This window comes from Pelobates fuscus, chromosome 11 (genome assembly GCF_036172605.1).
Source record: "Pelobates fuscus isolate aPelFus1 chromosome 11, aPelFus1.pri, whole genome shotgun sequence".
NCBI lineage: Eukaryota > Metazoa > Chordata > Amphibia > Anura > Pelobatidae > Pelobates > Pelobates fuscus.
This window is the reverse complement of record NC_086327.1, coordinates 7,151,069-7,179,047: the sequence shown is the minus strand read 5'-3', so window position 1 is coordinate 7,179,047 and position 27,979 is coordinate 7,151,069. Positions and strand designations below refer to the sequence as shown.

Below are 27,979 nucleotides of genomic sequence, written 5' to 3'. Positions count from 1 at the left end.
CCACGCGATATTATCAGAACCCATTCACCTCTGGGCACATTTAACAAAAACGTTCACGTGATCTTATTCTCAATAAATACGGCATAGCCTTCCTATTACATCCCAGTATCCCATAATACCTTGTGTTAATCTGAAGATCTGATTAACAAGGTATAGCTGATGGCATAGGGAGGGCTGGTTATTTTTATATGTAGATAATGTAAGGTTACTCATAGACTTGCATGTACACAAACCGTTTATGAGAAATGCAATGCTCCATCTAATCCCACTCTCAATCTCATGTTTATCGAATTCCATACCTTAAGGTGTTCTCAGAATTCCTGATAAATCACAGGTGACTTAACCCGCATCAACCTTTAAATGGATCCACCTACTCTAAAGCAGGAATATGTAGAAATCCTGGGCTGCCTGTAGCCCTCAAAATCTGGAGTCGGCCACCCCTTATCCTTAAAGACAGCCTGCTTCTCCATGGAAGAGTTAATCCTACCCCCATATGAATGTTAGTCACAAAAACATGCTTTACCAGGAGCACGCAGAGTGCAGGGTTAGACCTCACTCCATGCACCCAGACATCCCCAACTGTAGCATGAGACAATGCAAAGAGATCAGGTCGCTCACCTGCTGGGGAAAGACTGATGCCAGATAAGAAAACTCGAGATCCTTCAGGCAGTAAATCTGTTTATGGAGAATTTAATGGCTTCCCCCCTTTGGTCTCTGTTTGTCTCAAACCATAAAGATAGCTATAGCAACCAAGAACACTGTCTTCTGCAAATGACATAGTACGTTCACCCCCTGGCCTGCTATCAACACATGCCAAAGATCTCTCGCCTTAATTCAGCATACATTTTTCAGCTGCTTAGGTGGAAAAACACAAACTGCATGCGCCAGGTAACGGAGGCAGTGCTGCTGGCTATCTGGACACAGTGCTACCGAGCCATGCAGGATGCAGCACTGCGTGAAAGGTCCCCACTCGCACATCATGCGCAGAACATCAGCCGTCATTGGAAAATGGTGAAAAATTGGCACGCACGGGCAGTGGGTACCTGGACTAGTTATCGGGCTGCAGGAGGATCTGGCGTTGTGTCAGCACCTGAGAGAGCTCTCTCTGCAGTTGTCTATACTTAATGTTGTCAGGGAGAGCATCTATTGATCTACAGAGAGGAGTTCGGAGGCCAAGTAAAGAAGTAGAGAGAGGAAAGGAGTCAGGGATCAGATTAAATAACAGAGTCAATGGCTGTTACTGAGAAAAGCGGACAAAGGAGAAAAGCTAGCTCATGAGTGACCCAAGGAAGGAGAAAGGAGAGAACATGTCACTGGCAGAGCTTGTCACTCCATCTCTTGCAACTTTGGGATTCTAGATCCGAGGGGTGGTAACGGAAACTGGTGCAGAGCTGGCCTAGCTCATATTACCTTAGTCCATTGACTATATCCTTGGTTTTTCCAAAGTAGATCTCATTGAGAGTGCTTCGTATTTTGTTCTCCATGTCCTGAAATGTAAAAAGATATGAGATCACATTGATCAAAGATACAATGAAAACATCCAAATATAAACACGTGGCAGTATTATCAATGGAATTGGGTGTTACTATGTCACAAACCTTCATTTACACATATGAAAAGAGCATTCAGAGTTAATACTAACATTTATCATGCAATATACTGACAAGAACAAACTACACTATCTAGTAAAGAACATTGTCAGATGTGGGAACAGTCAAAAACACAGAGGCCAAAATCAGTGATTAGATGTGTATTATCCACTCGGACATTTGGAACAATACAAAAAGCTACACAAAACAAACCTATGCTACAAGAGGAAATACACAAGATCGGATGAGATTTCACACAGACTTTTACAGACAGACATGCACGCACTTAACATGATGGGACAGCATATGGCACCTCACTGAGAAAATGCCAAGTCTACAGGGACTACGATGGCCAAAACTAACACTTACCTCTACAAGCCGGCCGATGTTTGCTATGTGCGGGGAGGAGTCACTCACAGTTTCATCTTTCTCCATCTAGAAACATTGAGATGATTTACAGGGTAAGGCAATATATATTAAAGAGATGCAGCCCGCTGATTCCTAATGAGATTGAGGAGATACTGATGGGAAGGGATAATCAAGGACCGCCCTGTACTCAGTCCACGTTACATAATTGAGCATTGATGCATACCTGTCGGGTCAGACTTCCCCCCAGGTTCATGGTACCAGATCCAGTCTTGTTTGTCTGCAGCCACAGCATGACGGTGGAGGTCAGTTTATAATGTGCGGTACGTCCACTCGATTTCTCCTATAAGAAAAGGGAGATTTTTTAGCAAGCTAAGATGAGAGATTTTCTCATAGTAGGTGAGGAAAAACCCCAAGAAAAAAAAAAAAGTAACGGCCATTACCTGAACCTCCACTACATGAATTGAATCCCAACACCCCTTAATCTTCTTGGATCCGTCCCCAGCTTTCTTAATAAGGATTACTCCTGCAAAGCCATGGTCCAGATCCCAGAGGTAAACCGAGGATACGCCACCTTCAAAGTACCTGAGGGGAGAGAGAGAGAGAATCCGTATTAAAAAAAATAAAATGTGTATTTCTTTCAAATAGTAAGGCCCAGACCGCCTATAGAGTAGAAAATGTTCACAGAACATGTACTGTCACACTCGTGTTTCGATTCAGAGGCCAACACAAAGCCAGCAGTAAATGATCAAACGTCATGGCATTATGTAGTTTAGTAAGGAATTCTAATAGCTAGCTTCCCTCTTTTTCTAGCAGTTGGTGGTGGGGATGGCAGGCTTTCAATGTTAGATCTCATGGTCATTCTTAAAGCAGCGATGTCACATTCTGAGAGTCATATCCTGCAAAGACCCCAATGGTGAATCGTTCCCCTAAAGACTATCTCCTGATATTACAATGGGGGAGCTAAACACCATCTCCTGATATTACAATGGGGGAGCTAAACACCATCTCCTGATATTACAATGGGGGAGCTAAACACCATCTCCTGATATTACAATGGGGGAGCTAAACACCATCTCCTGATATTACAATGGGGGAGCTAAACACCATCTCCTGATATTACAATGGGGGAGCTAAACACCATCTCCTGATATTACAATGGGGGAGCTAAACACCATCTCCTGATATTACAATGGGGGAGCTAAACACCATCTCCTGATATTACAATGGGGGAGCTAAACACCATCTCCTGATATTACAATGGGGGAGCTAAACACCATCTCCTGATATTACAATGGGGGAGCTAAACACCATCTCCTGATATTACAATGGGGGAGCTAAACACCATCTCCTGATATTACAATGGGGGAGCTAAACACCATCTCCTGATATTACAATGGGGGAGCTAAACACCATCTCCTGATATTACAATGGGGGAGCTAAACACCATCTCCTGATATTACAATGGGGGAGCTAAACACCATCTCCTGATATTACAATGGGGGAGCTAAACACCATCTCCTGATATTACAATGGGGGAGCTAAACACCATCTCCTGATATTACAATGGGGGAGCTAAACACCATCTCCTGATATTACAATGGGGGGAGGGGGGAATCTGTAGAAATATTTACATTAAAAAGGTCTGAATGACAGTCATGTTCGCCATGTTACTTTAAATATTTAAAGAGTAGGATGTAGAATAAACTACATTGTTTGGCAACTACAGTAATTTTTTCTTCTGCTGTACCTATTTGGAACATGGGAAACAGTCTCTATCCATAATTTGACCATTATACATACATTGCACATTGTATAGACAGGGATGCCTAATCGAGTCCAGATTCAGACTCTGTCCTACATCCATTGCTTTTCCTATTCCAACACTCTCTCGGGTTTGTGGCTGATTACCCTCTATCCACTCTAAGTCTACTCTGTTGTCTTATGCACTGGATAGGAACCTTTATAACAGCTCGTATGACACCTATTGCTCTATGCTGGGGTTTACTCCATAAGATTGACACCTGAACTTTGTTTTCTACTTGGATGTATCATTTTTGTTTCGGATAACGACATTATCTAATTTCTAAACATCTAAGCAATCCAGCATGTTACCTTTTTAACTTTGTTTCATTGGCATGGTTTGTTACATATCCGTTTACCAGGATTATAATATTTATCCTGTGGATCTCATTTCTAAATGATTCATTAACAACTTGTTCAGTTATATTTAATATGCCTTCAAAATGTATATGGATATATCTTCTTGTGTAATCTTTCATTTTTGTGTGTTAAACTTCATTGGCACTAGACCCATATCGGTCTATTTTATTTTTTCATTCAGGTGTGAGTCAGTGATAGGAACATGTCCTTCCCAGCAACAGCGATCAGCGCTGGCTGAGGATGATTGCTCCGGCAATCCAGCCCTCCATGTGAGTAACACGATCGGCACTATACTGTGTGCTCCAGTCGTTGCTTAGCAACGGTGGAACGCAAACAGCAGAGGAATCAGCCTTGCTGTCAGCTGATTGGGTGGATTGACCTTTATCCTGTGGATCTTTTTGGGGGGGGGCGGGCACTACCTCTGACTCACCTGGGAATGGTAAGCACTTAATTGTTATGTGTATATATTTGCACTATTATGTTTGTTAATGTCATGTCTGTCATCCTGAAGAAGGCTCCAGAGGAGAGCCGAAACGTTGATGTATTTTTTAATTTTAAACATGAATTAAAAGTTACATTTTATTTTCATCTGAAAGACCCTGGAGTGCTATCCATTTATTGGAATATCTATATTAGAAGGAAAATATGTTTTAATGTACTAGCATTAGCAAGTCTAAACTGTATCTGAATTGCTCCGGCTTAATAATACACTGGCCTAACACACAGGATACGGACGCGGTATTAAAGAGCGTCGCTGGCGCTGTAACAGGGCCCATAGGATACAGTCACACCTGGAGGAAGGAATGGTTTTACTTTCCGGAGTAAAGCAATTAACAGGTAATTAACACAGCCAAAAACAAACCAATAATGAGTGGCTTGCAGCTAAACCAGGTCCACACCTCTCAACCAAGGCACATGCTTTCCGAAATTATTAAAACCAGACAATATTCCCTGAAACTGGTGTTTGTCAGTCTGCCAGATGTGATGGCATTTGCACTCGCTCACAGCTCACTCTGTTTAAAAAGTTGGTACGTTGGTGGATCAAGGTTTCGCAACACAGTCCCGAAAGAACCAACGGTGTTGTATCAGTATCCCCAACAGAATAGAACTGAATAATATAGAAATACTTTGTAAGAAGGCATTTGAAATCTACCAATAATATGCGGCTGCTAACCGTACATCAAGGAAAGACTGACCATCCGAAAATTAAATCCACCTCAAACAGACAGATGCTTCCACTTTAATTACAGAAATCCCTTGACCCAGTGTATGACACTCATGGCACTGAAAGTGTTAATGGGCTAAAACCCACAGCAGCAGAATTGATCAGTTAAGGACAAATCCAAACACCCAGGTCTCCCTGCAGTAAACAATATTTAGTGCAAGGATTGGAAAGACCATTCTAGGCTTTTATTTTAGGGATGACTTGCTGGGGGTATAAAGATATAGGAAGGGACGCCATGATATTTTATATATGTTGTTCCTTGTAAACGTTGCCCCAATATGGTTAAAGAACAGCTGTGTGGACAATTGAAGGGTCACCATTAAAGTGATATCATCCAATTTTGGGGTGTTTGCTGGACCCCAAATTTGACTGGAGAAGGACGGAGTTAGAGGCCAGCTGCCTCTCTTTCTTCAAATATAGAAGTCACTGCTCCCCAGGATTCTGAAAACAGGGATGAACCCCTAAGTATTTTGCAAGAACAGCCGCCTGCATTGCCAGAGGCGTTATGCTGCCTCCGCCTCCCCCCTGCTTGCCAAGGGACGCATTACATGCTGTTAGATCAGGGCGAGCTGGAAGACGTTCTTCTACCTACAATAGCAGCTTTTCATCGTTAAAAACAACTTGAAACGAACAGACCTAGGGGAAGGGGAGGGGGCCGACCGAAAGGGGACAACATTTTAGTTTTGATGTGGTTGAGCCTGATGAGTTTTTACATAACTGCTTTTGTGGGTATTTGAAGAATGTGCTAAAATGATGTTTGAAACCACACAAAGGCCCTGGAGAGGTGCAGAGCTGCCAGGCCTAACAGCTAACACATGGCAGGAGCTGCACGGAACGTTTACACTCCTTCAGGCCTGGAACAATGCATGCTGACATCTCCAGCCATGAATGGGTTAATGGATTAAATGAACTTCACCACATCAGCAGGATAATACAATCTCCAGCCATGAATGAGTTAATGGATCAAACCCAAGCTATTATTTATTAACTCTGCACTGCTGTCAGTCTATCAGTAAGAGGTAAACAGATCAATTAACCTGATTTAGGTTCACTTGCCTGTATTATAACAATAGCATACTCAGTAGCGCTGTACAATAGGATTACAAACATTTTATTATATGAACAAGATCTTGTTTGTAAAGGATAATTGCAAGCAAGGAGTGTGGTTGGTGAGGAGGGAAAGAGAGAGAGGCCACTGGGAGAGAAAGGCAAAGGGATCGAGGCCACGGGGGAAAAGAGAGAGAGGCAGAGGGATCAAGGCCATGGGGGGAAAGAGAGAGAGGCAGAGGGATCAAGGCCATGGGGGGAAAGAGAGAGAGGCAGAGGGATCAAGGCCACTGGGAGAGAAAGGCAAAGAGATCGAGGCCACGGGGGAAAAGAGAGAGAGGCAGAGGGATCAAGGCCATGGGGGAAAAGAGAGAGAGGCAGAGGGATCAAGGTCACGGGGGGAAAGAGAGAGAGGCAGAGGGATCAAGGTCACGGGGGGAAAGAGAGAGAGGCAGAGGGATCAAGGCCACTGGGAGAGAAAGGCAAAGAGATCAAGGCCACGGGGGAAAAGAGAGAGAGGCAGAGGGATTAAGACCATGGGGGGAAAGAGAGAGAGGCAGAGGGATCAAGGCCACAGGAGGAGAGGAAGAGGCAGAGGGATCAAGGCCACTGGGAGAGAGAGGCAAAGGGATTGAGGCCACAGGGGGAAAGAGAGAGAGGCAGAGGGATCAAGGCCACTGGGAGAGGGAGGCAGAGGGATCGAGGGCACTGGGGGAAAGAAAGAGGCAGAGGGGTCGAGGCCACTGGGGGAAAGAAAGAGGCAGAGGGGTCGAGGCCACGGGGGGAGAGGAAGAGGCAGATGAATCAAGGCAACTGAGAGAGAGAGGCAACAGGACTGAGGCCACAGGGGGAAAGAGAGAGGAAGAGGGATCGAGGCCACAGGGGGAGAGGAAGAGGCAGAGGGATCAAGGCCACTGGGAGAGAGAGGCAAAGGGATTGAGGCCACAGGGGGAAAGAGAGAGAGGCAGAGGGATTGAGGCCACAGGGGGAAAGAGAGAGAGGCAGAGGGATTGAGGCCACAGGGGGAAAGAGAGAGAGGCAGAGGGATCGAGGTAGGCAACTTTTGGCAATCTGTAGACTACAACTCCCATAATGCTCTTACAGCCAGAATGCTGGCAAAGCATCATGGGAGATACATGTGGAGTGCCGAAGGTTGCCTACTCCTGGTTTACAGAGACGAGGCCGGTGTCTGACATGCTGCACATGTGTTTCCACGAGACTTCTTTGTTGTACAATGCTAACATATTATGCTAGATCATGGATTACAGATTACAGCTGTACTGACAGCCCATATCAATGTTGTCTTTGCTGCCTGCAGCCGGGGCTCTGCTCCACTATTAGCTGCTCTAATACACAGAGAGCAGCTGGGATACCCGGGACATTCAGTGCATCATTCATCCTACTTGGAGAAGAAAGGTGAAAACCATTCCCTAAATAGTATTTTATGACGAATAGAGAGAAGGAAGAAAATCGCTCAAAGTGCAGCCTAAAACCACAAGAGAGGAAAGCCTGTGTCAGACATCTGCTAACTCGAGACAATAAACGTTTTATCATGGAGACAGACAGCGACGGGAGTCTGACTGATGCTCTAACCCACACGGTGCTCTACTCACCGTTTCCATGCAATGGCCGCCAGGGAAGGTCAATACCGACCTCAGCTTGGCACAGCTACTCCTAACCAAATAATTACTTTGTTGCCCCATAATAGTGCCAGCAGACAGTGAGCATGTATCGGACTGCACAGGTGCTGCTTCCGAGGTCTGAGTGCCAAGTTCCCATGTAAGAGAATATCCAAGAGAACATCTGTAAATCTGAACACAACTGAAGGACCCTGCAAGAAACATGAGCAGGCCAGTCTGTCTCAAGGCTCACACCGAGCAGAATCAGACTCATCCTGCCCTCTAAATACAGACCCAGAGATAGAGTATTCACATCCTGGGATATTTGTAAAGAAGCACTACTCTCTCCATTACTGTGCTCATCTGGTCGCTTTGCTATAAAAGGTCCGGATAACCACACTAAGATCAGCGCTCACATTTGTGGGTCATCGACATGTAGCAGCGTTGGAATACGTTACATAGTTTTGACTCATTATTTATATACATTATTTTTGAGGCACTGGTAATACAGGCGCAAGTCATTTTGTACAGATCGATGGAATTATTACACAGATCAATGGAAACACCAATCATGTTATAGGTAAGTGATGAAGCAGACCCTTCTATCATTGTATACATACATTTTGTACCTTTACTACATTAATCTGCATCCTTCTTAGAAAAAAAAGTTCAGGGGAAAGAAGTAGGAAGTTGTGTAGGCTCCTCACCCCACACATTTTCTGTTCCATGCATTTACTGTGGACTAAATCAGTCACAGGTTGTGATCTACCAAGGAAACCAGAGCAGCAGATCCAGACCATGACCCAATCCTTCCTCCTCATCGAACACTCACATTCTGCTCTGGTGGCCGATGGAATACTTGCCTAACATTTAAAGGATGAAAAGAATACCGTGGCAGGCTGTGCAATTACCCCATTATGACACCAAACCATGATCATCTTTTTTGTTTTCTCAAAGTAAATTAAAGATCGGAATACAATCAGCATTCCACCTAAACAGTTTGCTTCAGGATAGTGTGTCACCCGCATCTCCTTCACTGAAACCCTGCACCGTCTACATACGCAGAAAGAATTACTCACAGGTCTCGGTACTGATCAAAGGCGTTGTTGGCTTCCACTTCCAGCTTCCGCAAACGAGCAGACGGCATGGCGCCATCTTCCAAAGGCGGATCATACTTATTACTCCACGGTGACCTGAGAAAGGAGAGATAATCAGGAAGCTTTCTTAACAGGGCAGAGAGATCTCTGTACAAACTGCGGGCAAGGTACTGATTCGGATATCATGTGGCACATCTGAATCTGCAGCAAATTATTTATGTTGTAAAGATTCTGACATTTTATCTAAAGAGCATATGGATATCTAAGAATTTGCTCTCATGACTACTATTTGCACAAATGTATGTTACCTTAAAGGGACACTATAGTCACCAGAACAATTATGGCTTAATGTATTTGTTCTGGTGAGTATAATAGTTCCCTTCAGGCTTTTTTCATACAAACACTGTCTTTTCAGAGAAAATGCAGTGTTTACATTGCCTCTAGGGACACCTCCAAGTGTCACTCCTTAGATGGCCACTGGAGGTGCTTCGTGGTTCAGTGCTGCACAGTTAGCAGCCCTGAAGTTCAGCGTCCCCACGCTCTGCATCGAGACGCAGAACTTTCCTAAAAATCAATGCATCTCTATGAGGAGGTCCTGATTGGCCAAAACGGCACTTGGTGCTGCTTCCGTGCCGATTTTAGTCAACCCAATGCTTTCCCTATAGGAAAGCATTGGATTGGTTGAAAATCGGCCATTTTGATGATGTCACATCGGCGGACCAGCGCAGTGCTGAAAATAAGGCGAGTTTCAAACTTTTGTACGGGGGCTAAGGGGGGCAAGCCACTTAAATGGCGGGTTAAACACTATAGTATCAGGAATACATGTATGTGCTGCTGACCCTATAGTGTTCCTTTAATAATATAAGTAAATTGGTACCGTCACCGTCTGGAGTCTTTGCGTGGTAAAGGGGACCTTTAGGACCTTCCTCCAGCGGGTCCTATTCAGTTCCTGGCACGGCAGAAGTCAATGCCATTGCTGTACACTTGCGCACTTGCAAGACTACATCACTGAAGTCTATGGAGAATCCAGAGGGATCCTCCACAGACAAAGCCAATTCCCGTCAATGATGATAGCTGGGAGATCAACACTTTTAGAAGGTTGTAGCTTCGCCCAGTGTGTAGAAGTGTCAGAGACAAAGTAGTCTCAGTATATATCTTGACTGGGTTGGAATATCAGTAAAATTCCAATACATTCAAAATGAGTATTTCATAAAGATTCTGTCAGAGGGGTGGTGACCCCATTCAGTTCATAGGCGGGTTATTGTCTAATGAATTTCACTGATTGCACAGATCTGCAGCATCATTTATTAAAGTAGAAGAAAGACCACTCCAAAAGGGGGCTGTATGAGTCTCTGGTGGACAGGTTTTCCCATCGTAAAGAGAAGTGCTCAGGCTCTCTTTCAATGCTTCCATCTGCAGCACTTGTAATTCTCACCTGTAGGAGTCGCCATCTCTGTTGTAATCACACAGCAAATAATCCTTTCCCACCACTTTGTCTCGTGCAATTTTCAGAGGCTGATCCACAGAGGACAAGAGATCTTCACATAAGCTCGGCACCTGTGAAGAAAAAAGGCATTAATAGCTGTGCAATGTGTAGCTTTATCTGGGCATTCCCTAAGGTCACCAGGATCACCCAAATATACTGTGATGAAATGCTATGTAAACGTAAAACACGCTAAGCACACGTGACCTCAAGCATAAAGTCATGCGTACAATAAACTGGCTGATGCACCTTTCCTGGTTCCATACGTCAATAATTATATATACTGCATAGTGCATACAGATTATAAAGACTCTTCATTAGACACACTCACATAAGATATTATAACGAGTTGAAACATGAATGAAAATGCAGAGTAAAGATTTTTTTATCATGATCCCTTTGGGGACTCTCATACTTTTAATATAGGGGATCAGGCGACTTTCTTTCACTGATTATGTAAAAAAAAAAAAAAAAAAAAACAACCAAAAAAAAAACAAAAAAAAAAAAACACACTTCCTCCCCCCAAAAAACCTATTCCTATGATTAATGGATTTTGAAGAATCTTCCACTTGTGGTGTGCCAGCACTGAATCCCCATTTAATGCCTAATTTAGAGATCACAGTGCAGAGGTTCAATTCACACCTTGGTGAAGCTGAGTGCCCACGTGGTGTTACCGTTAACGGACACATTGTGTTCTGAGTGCACAGGATAATCCCCGGCTGGGGATCATGTGAGCAAGGCTATAATGAAGGCACGAAGAAAAGGTTTTTTGTAATGGTGGTGGTGGTGTGGGGAATAGAGGGGAGGATATAATGGAAGTTCGAAATCTTAAGGGGGCATTCTAAGAATGAGAACAGAAAAAGAAGACAAATTGAAAGCAGTTAATGAGATTCCGATAGTAGTCAGTAGAACAAGGTTGCTCTTGTCAAGAATGGAGCTACGGCTCCCCCCGCCAGCACTCTGCCTGGTATCAGTACAAACTTAATTAAACTTAACCACTTCCAAACTCCAGATACAAGACTAGATCTCTTTGTCTGCCGGGAAACCAGAAACCTGGAGAGGTGGCCAGCTGGGATACAAACCAGGAGGGAAATGGACGCAACAAGCAGGTCACGGGCTGACAGGTGGGAAGTGGAGATCAGGTCTGCGGATCAGGTTACGACATGCTTTCAGTAATTCCTTTCATTCTTCAACACTCATTATTTAGGCTCCCCTCCTACACCATTTAGGACTCTATTCGGGAGTTTTCTCTTACCTTAAAGACCTAACTGCACACTATCCTGATGGCCTCAGGAAGAGGGGGCAATGGAGGGGGGGGGGGGGGGGATGGTACATCAACATCTTGGCAAATATAGGCCAGGGAGATGCCACTAGAATACAAAATCGGTACCAGAGGGGACTGTATACTTATCATATATACAGGTACCAGAGAGGACTGTACCCCTATAATATATAGAAATACCAGAGGGGACTTTACCCCTATAATATATGCAGGTACCAGAGGGGACTGTACCCCTATAATATATGCAGGTACCAGAGGGGACTGTACCCCTATAATATATGCAGGTACCAGAGGGGACTGTACCCCTATAATATATGCAGGTACCAGAGGGGACTGTACCCCTATAACATATGCAGGTACCAGAGGGGACTGTACCCCTATAATCTATGCAGGTACCAGATGGGACTGTATCCCTATAATATCTGCAGGTACCAGAGGGGACTGTACCCCTATAATATATGCAGGTACCAGAGGGGATTGTACCCCTATAATATATGCAGGTACCAGAGGGGACTGTACCCCTATAATATATGCAGGTACCAGAGGGGATTGTACCCCTATAATATCTGCAGGTACCAGAGGGGACTGTACCCCTATAATATATGCAGGTACCAGAGGGGACTGTACCCCTATAATATATGCAGGTACCAGAGGGGACTGTACCCCTATAATATATGCAGGTACCAGAGGGGACTGTACCCCTATAATATATGCAGGTACCAGAGGGGACCGTACCCCTATAATATATGCAGGTACCAGAGGGGACTGTACCCTGCACAGAGTTTGAGATAATTTGAGCAATGCCCTCTTTAAAGGCCAAGATGCATTGCACAATACTTAAGGCTGCCAAAGGATAAACAGCATGTATTTAGTAAGCTCTGCTTAACAATACGCAATAGTTACTACATGTGTAGCAGATACACTGAGTATCGGGGCAGTGTGTTAGCAATGTCAGGGATGATGGGGAAGTTCTGTGTCAGACCTGTAGCAAATAATTTTGGTTTAGAGATGGGATGATAGAAATAAAGCTTGACGCCGCTGGGATACAGGATGTCTGGTTCCTCTGGTTGACTGCCAGGATGATAAGGTTCCCGATTCCTACGGACGATGTATCAATGAGCGACTTAGCTTAGTGTTATGACGCTCAGTTTTTCTTTCTCCCTGGTGCACTGTGAGGGTGACTGACAGAACTCGTAATGTGTTCTAATTAGCAGCTCAGCGGCGCCAAGAACTGGACAGGGATGAAGCTTGCTTTGCTAATGAGGGCAAATCAGCCTGGATTAGGAGATAATACATGGAACATAGACTTTTCACGCATAACTAAATGCACGTTGCTCTGCATTCCTCCAATTCCCAGAAATAAAAAAAAAATAAAAAAATGTCATACTGCAAGCATGGGTAGGGGGGCACTGGGGCCCATTGGGGAGCAGTGAGGGGGAACTCTTACCAAGTCAATGAGGTCACTAAGGTTCTTCTCTATCTGTTGTGGAGGGAGACGCCTCATCAGATCCAAGGCACAGTCCAGCTGCTGGTCACTCTGTGACAGAGAGAAAACAGGTTACTGACATGAGTCCAGAGTGACACCACATCATATGTTATGTTTACATTGATACAAAATGGATTCCGAAACAGATTTATAATTATTAGAAAGGCATTGTATTGCATGGGGCAGACAAAAATAGAGTGAATTAGCTCACAGTTAAGCAAAATAGTAGCACGTCAACCATCACAGAACTACAAGGGTCTCCTACTGCAGCGTGTTGTAATATATGTTGGGAAGGATAATGCTCAGCATAGCTTTGGTCTCTATTAAACAAGTGGTTTGGCACAGTCTGATATACAATGGGAAAGGACAATGTTAGACAAACTGAACACTACTGATAGACCACAATCACAGCAAGAGTGACACACTAGTTCTGCACGGACCACATGTTCTAAGAAGGTTCATACAGAATGCAATTAGTAACGGTGATTCCAATCTTAGTAGCCCATCTCTCTCTAATGGTTTAGCAGGGCTAGAAGGGGAGCAGAAGACCCGATCTCCTGGCTACCCAGGCCTCTCCATCACATGCTCTTTCTAGGAGGATTCTTACCCGGATATCTGGGTTTGTTATACTGAATACATTGGCTGTGGGCCAATGAAGAAAAGTCTGCACAGAGAATCAGTCCATTTCCGTAAACTGTAAATGTGCAGAGAGGTCACATGTTACCAGAGGGGCTTCACCCCATTTACAGAGCACCTATAGGGGTACAGTCCACTCTGGTACCAACCAGTAGCATGTCACAGAGTTATGTGTGCTTTTTGTCTCAACCAACACTTGATTAGTGGGTTTTGTTGCACAGATTACCAGAGATTACCCAAGGGATACACTTACAAAACACTAAATAAAAAAAGCTTTTTATCTTGAAATACCTACTGTGGTTTAACTGTATTATGGTCAATGTGACAGGTTTATGCTCACTGTTCTTTATGTAGCTGGAATACCTCATTGCGTCAATGTAAGAGACATGTTAATTCACAAACCGTACACGTTCAGACACAACAAAAGATTTTTCTCTTTCATTTGACAGAAAACAAAGACAATTGGCAGCCAATCTATCCCAATTCCTATGGAATTCATTGTATTTTACTTTGGAGCAGTAAAGGATTTATGTTTGACTAAGATACAGTAAACTAGTCTCTCTCCATTCGGCAAAATCAGGCTCTGTCACCAACCTGTGTCACATAGGCAAAATTAGATGTATCACTCCCCCTCGCCCTAACGCCAGTAAAATTCATAATCAAAACCATATGCAGTCTATCGCCATTACAAACTGTAACCAACTTAGCTATAAATATTCAACAGTTTCAAAAGAACTAAAAAGGCAACAGCTTGAAGGTGCAGTTCTTCCATCTTACACTAAGTGGCGCACTTGGAATGTCTCAGAGCCGGGCAGCTTATAAACCGAAGCACAATATGGCTGCATCTGCAGACGAGTAATGCACATCTGTATGTAAACACACTACGCAAAATGAAGCTTAATGTAAAGGTTTCTTTTAATTCTTACGTACTCAAAAATGACGCTGGCACGTTGCAGAACGATAGAATCTCTTATATTGGCTGCATTGGAATTTTATATAAATTTACATTTCAATGCAGTCAACACTACCCCCCCCAGCTAAAGCTCCAAAGGCAATTACTTCGGTGGGACGTAGGGAAAGTAACAGATCCGCATTTACTGCTGCGGACATGCCCCCAAACACTGCTTAGAGGGCACACTCCGGGAGATATTATTATTGTGATAGGACTAATGCCAACAAATCCTTAATCAGGTTTTATTTCAAGAACATGTACAAATAACCGGAATAACAGCAACTACAATAACCGAGAGATTCTTTCATGTTGCGGTTTCTGCTCCTCAATCAACACATAGTTAAATCTCCCAGCTCTATTAAACGTGAGTGCAATAAATGAGTGGTCCAGGGACCAGACCCGAGGGCCACCTGTAGATCTTTACAAAAAAAAATGCCAGGTGCGGATTTGTCTGACCAGGGGCTCAGCCTGTCTAAATTTGTACTTGCAATAGGAAACGGATTCTTAATTTATCCGCAGCTTCCCCAAGGGCCGTGAAAGGTCGTGCGAAGCCACTGCAGGGGCGGATGGGAATCGGCTGTAGGTGAGGGCACTTGTGCTGACTGGGAGCGTGGGAATGTGACTAGCCACATGTGGTGCCTGAATTAGGGAGAACATGGCTCCTCTTCCCAGAAAAGCACAGAGGAGGGTTAAACAGCAAGAATTCCCTCCTCGAAGAAGCACAGAGCTAAGTCTTTCATTTGATGAATACGTTCTGTACACAATGTCACAATCACTCACTCCACGAGCCACGAGGTAAATGTATCGCGTTTATCATCCACTGTGAGGTCTGGTCATACAGCATGAGATTTTACTTTACACGTTACTGTGTTTAAATCCTTGTGGGGTCTAAAGGATCTCTAGCAAGGATCTCAAACACCGGCACCAAACAGATGGCCAGAGAGTAATGGGAGTTGTATTTCTAAAGGCATGGGATTACAGGAGAAACCTTTCCAAAGCAAGCCTGAAACTGCACCATAGCAAGTAATGCTCACTACCACCACAAACAGTCCGAACCACTAAACACACACTGCGGTTACACTGCAGTAACAAACACTTCATACAACACATACACTATCCTTGGAAATAAGAATGGACACAACATGACAGTCAAAAGGATGATAGTGATAGTCTCGGTTTGCCTTGTCATAAACAAAAAAAAAAAAGAAAAACGTAAGGTCACACAATTATTACACAACTCCCAACATTTGCAGCTTTCATTTTAGCAGTGTGGCCAGGGGCGGGGCTGTTCTTGCTGACTAATATAATTTATAGAACTAAAATGTAACAATGTATCTAATTTACACAGACTGGATTTCTAAACACATTTATTGTAGTTTAAAGACACATTACTGAGAGTAGTATTGCTGTGGGGCTCTGTTATACACTCAGACACATTACTGGGAGTATTATTGCTGTGGAGATCTGTTATACACTCAGACACATTACTGGGAGTATTATTGCTGTGGAGCTCTGTTATACATCAGACACATTACTGGGAGTATTATTGCTGTGGAGCTCTGTTATACACTCAGACACATTACTGGGAGTATTATTGCTGTGGAGATCTGTTATACACTCAGACACATTACTGGGAGTATTATTGCTGTGGAGCTCTGTTATACATCAGACACATTACTGGGAGTATTATTGCTGTGGAGCTCTGTTATACACTCAGACACATTACTGGGAGTATTATTGCTGTGGAGCTCTGTTATACACTCAGTCACATTACTGGGAGTATTATTGCTGTGGAGCTCTGTTATACATCAGATACATTACTGGGAGTATTATTGCTGTGGAGCTCTGTTATACACTCAGACACATTACTGGGAGTATTATTGCTGTGGAGCTCTGTTATACACACAGACACATTAATGGGAGTATTATTGCTGTGGAGCTCTGTTATACACACAGACATTACTGGGAGTATTATTGCTGTGGAGCTCTGTTATACACACAGACACATTACTGGGAGTATTATTGCTGTGGAGCTCTGTTATACACAGACACATTACTGGGAGTATTATTGCTGTGGAGCTCTGTTATACACTCAGACATTACTGTGTTTAACAGAGATCCACAGCAATAATACTCAGACACACCAAAAATATTGAGCTCCTACAAAAAAGAGGGACAGAGGGATTTGAGCCCAAAATAGGGACACTTGGGAGGCATGCAATTAAATATTTCTGCTGATATACAGTCAGTGAAAGTGACAGATAACAGTTAGCCTTTAAATGGATTCAGATAAACTGCCTCAGCTGAGGTGCAAGAGAGGAAAATATAAAAATGTTGCATGGCCATATTAACACAGTGGTTTTCTCTTTCAGACTGGGGTCGACTTGTGTTTCATATCAGATTTTGCAAAAACTGAGCCAACTAAGGACAAAGTACTAGATAGGAATACTGAGACACAAAATGTCCTTCCCCTCCTTTTACACAATATGGAGAGTTCAGTATTACCTTGTAACAATTAAGTGTGTTTAACACGTGGCTAAACGTAGGTCTAAAATTCTGCACACAGGAACCAGTAACCTCTCCAGGCACAAGGCCCATAAGAGTTAGACTTTCTGATGTTTGTTTGGGGGACCCCACAGCCTCACTCAAAGACCTCGAAACGAATGTTTGGAAAGGAGTACAGTGTGTAAAGAGGGGTCAGAGATGATAGACCACAGCTTTACAGAAGGGGGACCAGGAAGAAATGGAGTATAAAAGGTAGCCATTCTAAGCCCATTCTATATATTTTACAGTAAAAACAAATCTGTATTTTTTACTCTTCTTCTAGAGCGTGTTACAAGTGAGTGATTAAAGGTACATTTCACATCACAGAGAAGACAATCTATATAGTGATTTATCCTAGGAGGACTCCAGATGCTAAGTGCACAATATTAATCAGCTGCCAACCTCAATGGAACCAACTTTATCAACCTCAGAAACATGAATTAGAGCTAATCCGAGATCCTGATTTGTGAACAAGTACTGCAGTTGGTGCATTAACCAACTGAGCTTGATCTTATGATCAATATGTGTCAAAGTTGTGAAAGTGGAGCAGTTGCCATGGAAACCAGGGGGCTGTACCAGCCGATCAGAGTGGTCTGCAGGACATATGTCCACCTGTTATTCAGAGGACAGAGTTGTATCTTGTTCAAATATTATCGAAGAGCAAACCATTTATAGCAGCCCTTCTTCACTCTAATATGTTTATAAAACCACACGCTATGAATTACAGGAAAAAAAAAAGTTCACCCACTTCCGCAGGACACAAATCCCAGCGGTACCCCGGGTGTTCGGCTTCATTGACAGAAGCCAAGGTCAGATTGTGCATTCAGTCTTTGCCTCCCAATGCTCCTCACGCAGTCCAGGGATCCACGCAACATCATCAGCTCAACAATACTTTCTCAATCACTGGGACTTGCCAGCAAATCCCTCACAGCTGCCGAAATTAAGGCACCTTAGGGGAAAAGTGAAGCCAGCACTGTTAATGAACAAGGCACCTGGATGAATTGGCCATCTGGGAGACTGTTGTTGGCTCATATTCCCTGCTCTGGAGTCATTTCCTGAGAGCATCGGGGCTCCAGGTGCAGGGTGACCCAGAAAAATCTCCGGTGACCCTGCCGAAAGCCAGCACTGCATCAAAGACTTCAATGGACAGTATTGGAGCTGCGGACGTCCTACGAATAAAGTAGTGAAATTCGTTTTCCCAGAAACTTGGATGCTTTTTCCCCCCTTCATTGCTGAGGTGTTAGTAGCCCACCCTTTCAATAAGCTGCAAGTCAGGGGTCTGGCCTTCTCTACTATACCTTAGCCCACATGCTTTCTCAACCCTAAGGGAAGCAGTATTTCGGAGGAACTAAAGGTGACAATGCAAGGCCCCATAAAAAGCACTTTAAGGGTCAATCCTCTCTGATATGGGGTACATGGCACGACTGGCCCTGCAGTATATAGCAACGTAATATCGTTATTCACTAACTGTACATGTAAGTGCTGTAGCTGAGTAAAAATGACTCATTTTGCAAGCATTTTTCACCCTCTGCTGCAATGCAGGAAATTTACCCTGCTGTTTATTATGAGTTCCCGATCGGTACACGGTACTGCTCATTTTTAATACAGTTTGACAAGTGCATGGAGTGAGATTCCACATACACGAGGAAGAAATGTCTGGAGTGGGCCAAGTGTCATAAAACAAGGATAGAGATGGACTGGGGGCAGGGAATAGAATGGATAAAAAATATATATATAATATGTCCCAATGAGTCACCAAATCCAGCTGTTTTGGGTACGCAGGCAGGATATGTTCGAACGCAAAACATAAGAAACAGGGGAGTAAATCAGCCCCATCCCATTACACAAAAACAGGAGTGGGTACAAACCCCCCTCCCCCCCCCCCCCCCCCCCGAAGCCTCCTGTGCTATCCACGTGCACATCCTAAAGCGATTACAGCAACGTGTTTACCTAACTCACGGGATGTTTACATCTCCAAAACATCATTTTTCTCCCGTTGTTAAAGGCAGAGAGGAAATCTGATTTGTCTTTTATCTGATGCCAAAACTCCCATCCGTGATGAGGTCGGCTGGACGCCTTGCTGCGAGCACTGCGAGTCCTGGAAGGGGGAGCTGGACGGCCATCGCGCTGGCTGCTTGCTCCTCTACTCATTGTCAGCAGCTGGGAACCATTCACTGGTGACGTCCAACCATTCCAACTCTCCTCACACATTCACACGCACAGAGAGACTGGCTCCCCCACCAGACACGGCAGAGGGTGCTGGATCCTTAACCCTGTAAGCACCAGAGGTGTGCGCAGTTGGATAAAGTACAAGAGTGGTTCTTGTGCAAAGAGACCAGATAAATTTAAGTTGACAAGCTCAGCTTTGGAGCACAAAGTATCGGCTCAGCAATGGCCAGTATCGTCGGATGAGCAAGAAACATGTTATTTCTGCGCACAGAAGACAGACTGATAAAAATGGTGTTTAGTTTTTCGCAATTTAACCCCTTAAGAACCAAACTTCTGGAATAAAGGGGAATGACATGTCACACATGTCATGTGTCCTTAAGGGGTTAAAGGCAAGAGGTCCACTCCACCATATTAATGAAAACAAACCGCAATTTGTAGAAAATTAATAAAACCTATTCGGTTCTGTCAAACATCAGATTCTATGCAGCATTAGGATTTTTTATGCTAATTAACCTCCCATCATTTCAAATACAAGGAACTTAGCAGGAGATGGATTTGCATAAAAAGTCTAAATGCTGCATAGCCGAAAAAGTGTAACAGTAAAAAAGTCCCATCATGCAGAGCAGGGGTCCTCAAACTATTTAAACAGGGGGCCAGTTCACTGTCCCTCAGACACTGTTGGGGGCCAGACTATAGTTTGGAAAAAATTTGAACGAATTCCTATACACACTGAAACACACATAGATATATACAGACAGACAGACAGACACACACACCACAGACATACATACTGAAATACATACACACAGACATACAAACACATACATATACTGACAAACATACAGACAGAAAGACATACATACAAACACATACTGTCATATATACATACACAGACACAGACATACATACTGAAGTACATACACATACATACTGAAATACAGACACATAGACATACATACATACATACATAGATACACACACGCACAGCTAATTTGTCTTACTTTTTTTTTTTTGCAGGAGGATGGCTGATGGGAGTCGGCGTGGCTCTCTAGTGCTCGCGCCCTGTCTTTCTTACCTCCCGCACGGAACTAGGAGGAAGTGACCACCCGTCACTATCTCCCAGCACTACTTTGCGGCTGCAATTTTCTAAAGGGGAACGGTCCCGCTATTGCAAGGCCGCAGCGCTGACCGGGCCCCTGAACCCATCGGGTAGCCCTGAAAGCTTGGGCCGGGTTCAGGACCCTGGCGGGCTGGATCCGGCCCGCTGGCCTGATGTAGAGTAAAGTGAAAGAACCACTAAAATCACCCAGCTCACTTAATCTCAAAGTCCTTTTAACCCTGCAATGTAGAAGAAACGGCAACATCTACATTGGAGGATTAGAGCCACCTCTAGTGGCTGTCTTCCTGACAGAGTAAAACTCAGCCACGTGACGTGGAAGTCCCTGTAGGAAAGCATTGATTCAATGCAATTAAAAAAAAAAAATATATATATATATATACACACACACACACATACATACATACATACATACATACACTTCTTCTGCCAGGAGCAAGTATGGGGATTTGTGTCTTCAAATGATTTACAACAAAGTTCAGTCATCTGCTGCTCTCAGCCGTTTACTGACCACCCAAATCACCGCTTCTAAAAAGCCAAGGAAATAATGAGTAGGCAGGGTGATCGGGCCCGGGACAGCACTCCGGTGGAAACCTGTTTAAAAGGACTTTAGCACTGTAATGTCAATCGACACTTGAGGACATCAGGCCGCATAACAACTTCATATAGATGAAGTGGTTTTGAGGCCAGAGTGGTTGTTTGATCGTTTTATTCCCCACACATGTAAACTGCAGCTATAAGGTTATGGTGTAAGGAGGTCCCCTGTCTTCCTGCACACAGTGTATTATAACTGCAGCTATAAGGTTATGGTGTAAGGATATCCCCTGTCTCCCTGCACACAGTGTATTATAACTGCAGCTATAAGGTTATGGTGTAAGGATATCCCCTGTCTCCCTGCACACAGTGTATTATAACTGCAGCTATAAGGTTATGGTGTAACGAGGTCCCCTGTCTCCCGCACACAGTGTATTATAACTGCAGCTATAAGGTTATGGTGTAACGAGGTCCCCTGTCTCCCGCACACAGTGTATTATAACTGCAGCTATAAGGTTATGGTGTAACGAGGTCCCCTGTCTCCCGCACACAGTGTATTATAACTGCAGCTATAAGGTTATGGTGTAAAGAGGTCCACTGTCTCCCGCACACAGTGTATTATAACTGCAGCTATAAGGTTATGGTGTAACGAGGTCCCCTGTCTCCCGCACACAGTGTATTATAACTGCAGCTATAAGGTTATGGTGTAACGAGGTCCCCTGTCTTCCTGCACACAGTGTATTATAACTGCAGCTATTAGATTATGGTGTAAGGAGGTCCCCTGTCTCCCCGCGCACAGTGTATTATAACTGCAGCTATAAGGTTATGGCGTAAGGAGGTCCCCTGTCTTCCTGCACACAGTGTATTATAACTGCAGCTATAAGGATATGGTGTAAAGAGGTCCCATGTCTCCTCGCACACAGTGTATTATAACTGCAGCTATAAGGTTATAGCATAAGGAGGTCCCCTGTCTCCCAGCACACAGTGTATTATAATTTATAACTGCAGCTATAAGGCTATGGTGTAAGGAGGTCCTATATCTCCCCGCACACAGTGTATTATAACTGTAGCTATAAGGTTATGGTGTAAGGAGGTCCCCTGCCTCCTGCACACAGTGCATTATAACTGCAGCTATAAGGTAATGGTGTAACACGGCCCCCTGTCTACCTGCACACAGTGTATTATAACTGCAGTTATAAGGTTATGGTGTAAGGAGGTCCCCTGTCTCCCGCACACAGTGTATTATAACTGCAGCTATAAGGTTATGGTGTAAGGAGGTCCCCTGTCTCCCCGCACACAGTGTATTATAACTGCAGCTATAAGGTTATGGTGTAAGGAGGTCCCCTGTCTCCCCGCACACAGTGTATTATAACTGCAGCTATAAGGTTATGGTGTAAGGAGGTCCCCTGTCTCCCCGCACACAGTGTATTATAACTGCAGCTGTAAGGTTATGGTGTAAGGAGGTCCCATATCTCCCCGCACACAGTGTATTATAACTGCAGCTATAACGTTATGGTGTAAGGAGGTCCTCTGTCTCCCCGCACACAGTGTATTATAACTGCAGCTATAAGGCTATGGTGTAAGGAGGTCCCCTGTCTCCCCGCACACAGTGTATTATAACTGCAGCTATAAGGTTATGGTGTAAGGAGGTCCCCTGTCTCCCCGCACACAGTGTATTATAACTGCAGCTATAAGGTTATGGTGTAAGGAGGTCCCCTGTCTCCCGCACACAGTGTATTATAACTGCAGCTATGGTTATGGTGTGAGGAGGACGCCTGTCTCCCCACACACAGTGTATCATAACTGCAGCTATAAGGTTATGGTGTAAGGAGGTCCCCTGTCTCCCCGCACACAGTGTATTATAACTGCAGCTATAAGGTTATGGTGTAAGGAGGTCCCCTGTCTCCCACACACAGTGTATTATAACTGCAGCTATAAGGTTATGGTGTAAGGAGGTCCCCTGTCTCCCCGCACACAGTGTATTATAACTGCAGCTATAAGGTTATGGTGTAAGGAGGTCCCCTGTCTCCCCGCACACAGTGTATTATAACTGCAGCTATAAGGTTATGGTGTAAGGAGGTCCCCTGTCTCCCCGCACACAGTGTATTATAACTGCAGCTGTAAGGTTATGGTGTAAGGAGGTCCCATATCTCCCCGCACACAGTGTATTATAACTGCAGCTATGGTTATGGTGTGAGGAGGACCCCTGTCTCCCCACACACAGTGTATTATAACTGCAGCTATGGTTATGGTGTGAGGAGGACCCCTGTCTCCCCACACACAGTGTATTATAACTGCAGCTATAAGGTTATGGTGTAAGGAGGTCCCCTGTCTCCCCGCACACAGTGTATTATAACTGCAGCTATGGTTATGGTGTGAGGAGGACCCCTGTCTCCCCACACACAGTGTATTATAACTGCAGCTATGGTTATGGTGTGAGGAGGACCCCTGTCTCCCCACACACAGTGTATTATAACTGCAGCTATAAGGTTATGGTGTAAGGAGGTCCCCTGTCTCCCCGCACACAGTGTATTATAACTGCAGCTATAAGGTTATGGTGTAAGGAGGTCCCCTGTCTCCCCGCACACAGTGTATTATAACTGCAGCTATAAGGTTATGGTGTAAGGAGGTCCCCTGTCTCCCCGCACACAGTGTATTATAACTGCAGCTATAAGGTTATGGTGTAAGGAGGTCCCCTGTCTCCCGCACACAGTGTATTATAACTGCAGCTATAAGGTTATGGTGTAAGGAGGTCCCCTGTCTCCCCACACACAGTGTATTATAACTGCAGCTATAAGGTTATGGTGTAAGGAGGTCCCTTGTCTCCCCGCACACAGTGTATTATAACTGCAGCTATAAGGTTATGGTGTAAGGAGGTCCCCTGTCTCCCGCACACACAGTGTATTATAACTGCAGCTATAAGGTTATGGTGTAAGGAGGTCCCCTGTCTCCCGCACACAGTGTATTATAACTGCAGCTATAAGGTTATGGTGTAAGGAGGCCCCCTGTCTCCCCGCACACAGTGTATTATAACTGCAGCTATAAGGTTATGGTGTAAGGAGGTCCCCTGTCTCCCCGCACACAGTGTATTATAACTGCAGCTATAAGGTTATGGTGTAAGGAGGTCCCCTGTCTCCCCGCACACAGTGTATTATAACTGCAGCTATAAGGATATGGTGTAAGGAGGTCCCGTCTCCCTGCACACAGTGTATTATAACTGCAGCTATAAGGTTATAGTGTAAGTAGGTCCCCTGTCTCCCCGCACACAGTGTATTATAACTGCAGCTATAAGGTTATGGTGTAAGGAGGTCCCTTGTCTCCCCGCACACAGTGTATTATAACTGCAGCTATAAGGTTATGGTGTAAGGAGGTCCGATGTCTCCCCGCACACAGTGTATTATAACTGCAGCTATAAGGTTATAGTGTAAGTAGGTCCCCTGTCTCCCCGCACACAGTGTATTATAACTGCAGCTATAAGGTTATGGTGTAAGGAGGTCCCTTGTCTCCCCGCACACAGTGTATTATAACTGCAGCTATAAGGTTATGGTGTAAGGAGGTCCCCTGTCTCCCCGCACACAGTGTATTATAACTGCAGCTATAAGGTTATGGTGTAAGGAGGTCCCCTGTCTCCCCGCACACAGTGTATTATAACTGCAGCTATAAGGATATGGTGTAAGGAGGTCCCCTGTCTCCCTGCACACAGTGTATTATAACTGCAGCTATAAGGTTATGGTGTAAGGAGATCCCCTGTCTCCCCGCACACAGTGTATTATAACTGCAGCTATAAGGTTATAGTGTAAGTAGGTCCCCTGTCTTCCTGCACACAGTGTATTAGAACTGCAGCTATAAGGTTATGGTGTAAGGAGGTCCCTTGTCTCCCCGCACACAGTGTATTATAACTGCAGCTATGGTTATGGTGTGAGGAGGTCCCCTGTCCCTGTCTCCCCACACACTGTGTATTATCACTGCAGTTATACAGTGAGTCTCCCCATTCACTCAAATACATGTAAACACTACTTTCACGAAACACATGTTCCAGTGGTCACTCATTTGCAAATATGTTGGTAATGAAGGGGTTAACCACATATCTGTAACACAGTCTTTATTGTCCACGGGAAAAAAAGACACAAAAAGGACACATTGAAATAGAAGTGACCAAAGATGAACTGGAGTAAGATTGCAGAATCTCTGGTTACTGATTGACTATATGGCTATGGCTATGTGGAGCTCGGTGTAAGCACCTAATTCTGGAGAGTCGGGGAGAACGGCACTCGGCTGGTTTCCTCTTACATTTTGGAGGAATGACAAAGTTGTCCTGGCAGAAACATCTGTATAGAATGAAGAGCTAACAGGAATTTAGCCTGGAGCCAAGCCTCCTACCTTTCTGGGAAACAAGGGCAGGTGCTGGGAGATTGAAAGAGAAAGGAAAAATAAAATCATACAGGATTTAGTCGAAAAACAATATGGAAAAGTGACGATCGTTATGGTGTTTTGCAAAAATGCGCAGGCACCAAGGCGATCACATCTCCAAGCCTCAATATTTACTCTGAGTGGAAGAGCCAAAATGCCGCTCTGTAATGCCAAGAAAAAGAATATTCCCTTCAACAATAAGAATGTTCTAATGATTCGGCTTAACCCTTTCCATTACCGGAGCCACGGCTGACCTTGGCATTATAGGTCCCACTGTGCGCAGCCAGGCTTTAGGTTAACCGCCTGTGGCTGGATAGCATGTAAACATGCAGTGTGACGTTCTGCGCAATAAAACAAATACAATCCAGTTTAGATCATGGGCATTCCTATACATCTTGCACAGGTTATGGTTATTTGTACATCACTGCAGACTTTGTAAAAACAAATATACAAAAGAAAGAAAAACTTGCTGGGGCTATAGCTCAAAAAAATATCCCAAGAGAAGTTATGCTTCAAACGCGTTGTACTTTTATGGCAGCTGCAGACTGCGTCCCATTGATGCAGCTACTTGGAACGAGAAGCTGCATTGACGGGGCTCCGGTCTCCCAGAATTTGTAGCAGCTGCAGCGTTATTTATAATTTTATTAAAACAAAACAATGTATAGAATTTATTTCATTTTTACTTTGCACATTTTAAAGCACTAATTACAAAAAAAGTGATTACTTCTAGCACAGCATGTCACTTTAAATGGTTTAATTTTTTTATTAAAGGTACACACACTAGATAGGAGTACCAATTTTTCACCTGTGAATTACTTTGGAAATCTTGTACATCTCTGTTCCCTCTAAGCAGATTTTCGAAGTCACGTACTAGACGCCTTACATCTTAGTGATTGTTTACAGCAAGAATAACCCCAGGAAAGCAAATGAGTCCATAGCAACTCAACATCTTAATAGGGAATGGCTACTTTCTTACCAAATTAAACAAAATTATCTGGGTCTAAATCCTACCAGTCTTTAGATGACGAGTTTATTCACTAAATAGTGAAATCTGATATATAATTAAATAGAATTGTTCCCACTCTGGAATGCCGCTTTAACCTTTGTCCAATGTCAGTTTATTTTTGCCAACCCAGATTTCAACGCAATTCACTAGTTAGAGCATAAACTCCTTAACGAGTGCAGACTTCTATTAGTTAGTTCCTTTCTGGAATGTGTGTGTCTGCCAACACTAGCTCCCTAGGCAGTGAATTCCAAGGCCTTGTTTACAATACGAAAAACCCTTCTCATTGCTAAAAGGCAAATCCTCTCCCCAAATCTACGTGGCCACGTTTATAAAGTCTCTGCAACATGATCTTAATATCCAGAAAATAGCAATTAGCTTGGCATACAGGGATAACCGGATCAAACTTAAATCCAGGCTTAATTAAGGCAGGGAAATCACTAGGCCAGCAGCTTATTGTAGCCATCGTGAAAGGGAGGGTCGTATCACAGAGTTCTAGAAAGGCAAATTGAATCATGACTTGCAAGGATTCCTGCTCTAGTACTGTATAAAAAATTGGGCTACTATATTCAAAGGTTACAAAAATATGTTCAGTACATTTCCATTCTTTAAAGAAGTGGGCTTACACTGAAAAATGTCACCTGATGTGCCTTATGTAAAACCATGATAAATAGCTCGTAAGCCACGATCAGGCTCATGGCTCCTGTTGGGATCACACTAGCAAAACGAAGATTGCAAAGACAGACAATAAAACTGATTAAGTGAACTGCACTTCCCCGAGGCTGTGTTTCCAAGCCCTTTACTTAAAAGGACACTTCGGGCACCAAAATAACATCATCTAAATTAAGTTGTTATGGTGCCAGAAGGCCCTTGGAGGCTCTCTTACATCAATAAATTTACATTTTCCAAGACAGTTTAGTGAATGGGGAAGCGGAGACGGGGGGCTGGATGCAACTTAGGGGTTAAACCGTTCGAGTGCCTTCAAGCACCATAACTTAATTTACATGAAGTTGTTTTGGTTACTAAAGTGTACCTTTAATGAAAACGTTTCTGTGCCTAGATCATACCCCTGTCGTTTCACTGCTAAATTCTCTGCTTACATAGCTCTAACCACACCTCCCCTGGCTCTGACTCACAAAGCCAAAAAAAATAAAAAGTTCCATTTCATTCAGATGTTAACGTGCTTTAGACGTTTTTAACTCCTGCTCTGCAAATTGAACTTTGGTCACACTCAAGCGGCTCCTGCAGGGTCTAGCA

At 44.0% G+C, this 27,979-nt stretch overlaps 1 protein-coding gene across 2 annotated transcripts in view; it reads right to left on the bottom strand.

The window, feature by feature from the left end:
* CAPZB (capping actin protein of muscle Z-line subunit beta) overlaps positions 1-27,979 on the bottom strand; it is a 47,430-nt gene that overhangs the window by 1,207 nt on the left and 18,244 nt on the right. The window contains exons 2-9 of one of the 2 annotated variants that reach the window (XM_063436734.1): positions 13,319-13,408; positions 10,542-10,663; positions 9,089-9,202; positions 2,399-2,540; positions 2,182-2,298; positions 1,959-2,024; positions 1,411-1,487; positions 1,044-1,151 (exon numbers count right to left, since the gene is read on the bottom strand). In XM_063436734.1, coding sequence (XP_063292804.1) covers positions 1,049-1,151; positions 1,411-1,487; positions 1,959-2,024; positions 2,182-2,298; positions 2,399-2,540; positions 9,089-9,202; positions 10,542-10,663; positions 13,319-13,408 — 831 coding nt within the window. In that variant the 3' untranslated portion in view covers positions 1,044-1,048. The remainder of the gene's footprint in view (positions 1-1,043; positions 1,152-1,410; positions 1,488-1,958; positions 2,025-2,181; positions 2,299-2,398; positions 2,541-9,088; positions 9,203-10,541; positions 10,664-13,318; positions 13,409-27,979) is intronic. The other variant, XM_063436735.1, reaches the window with a different exon arrangement.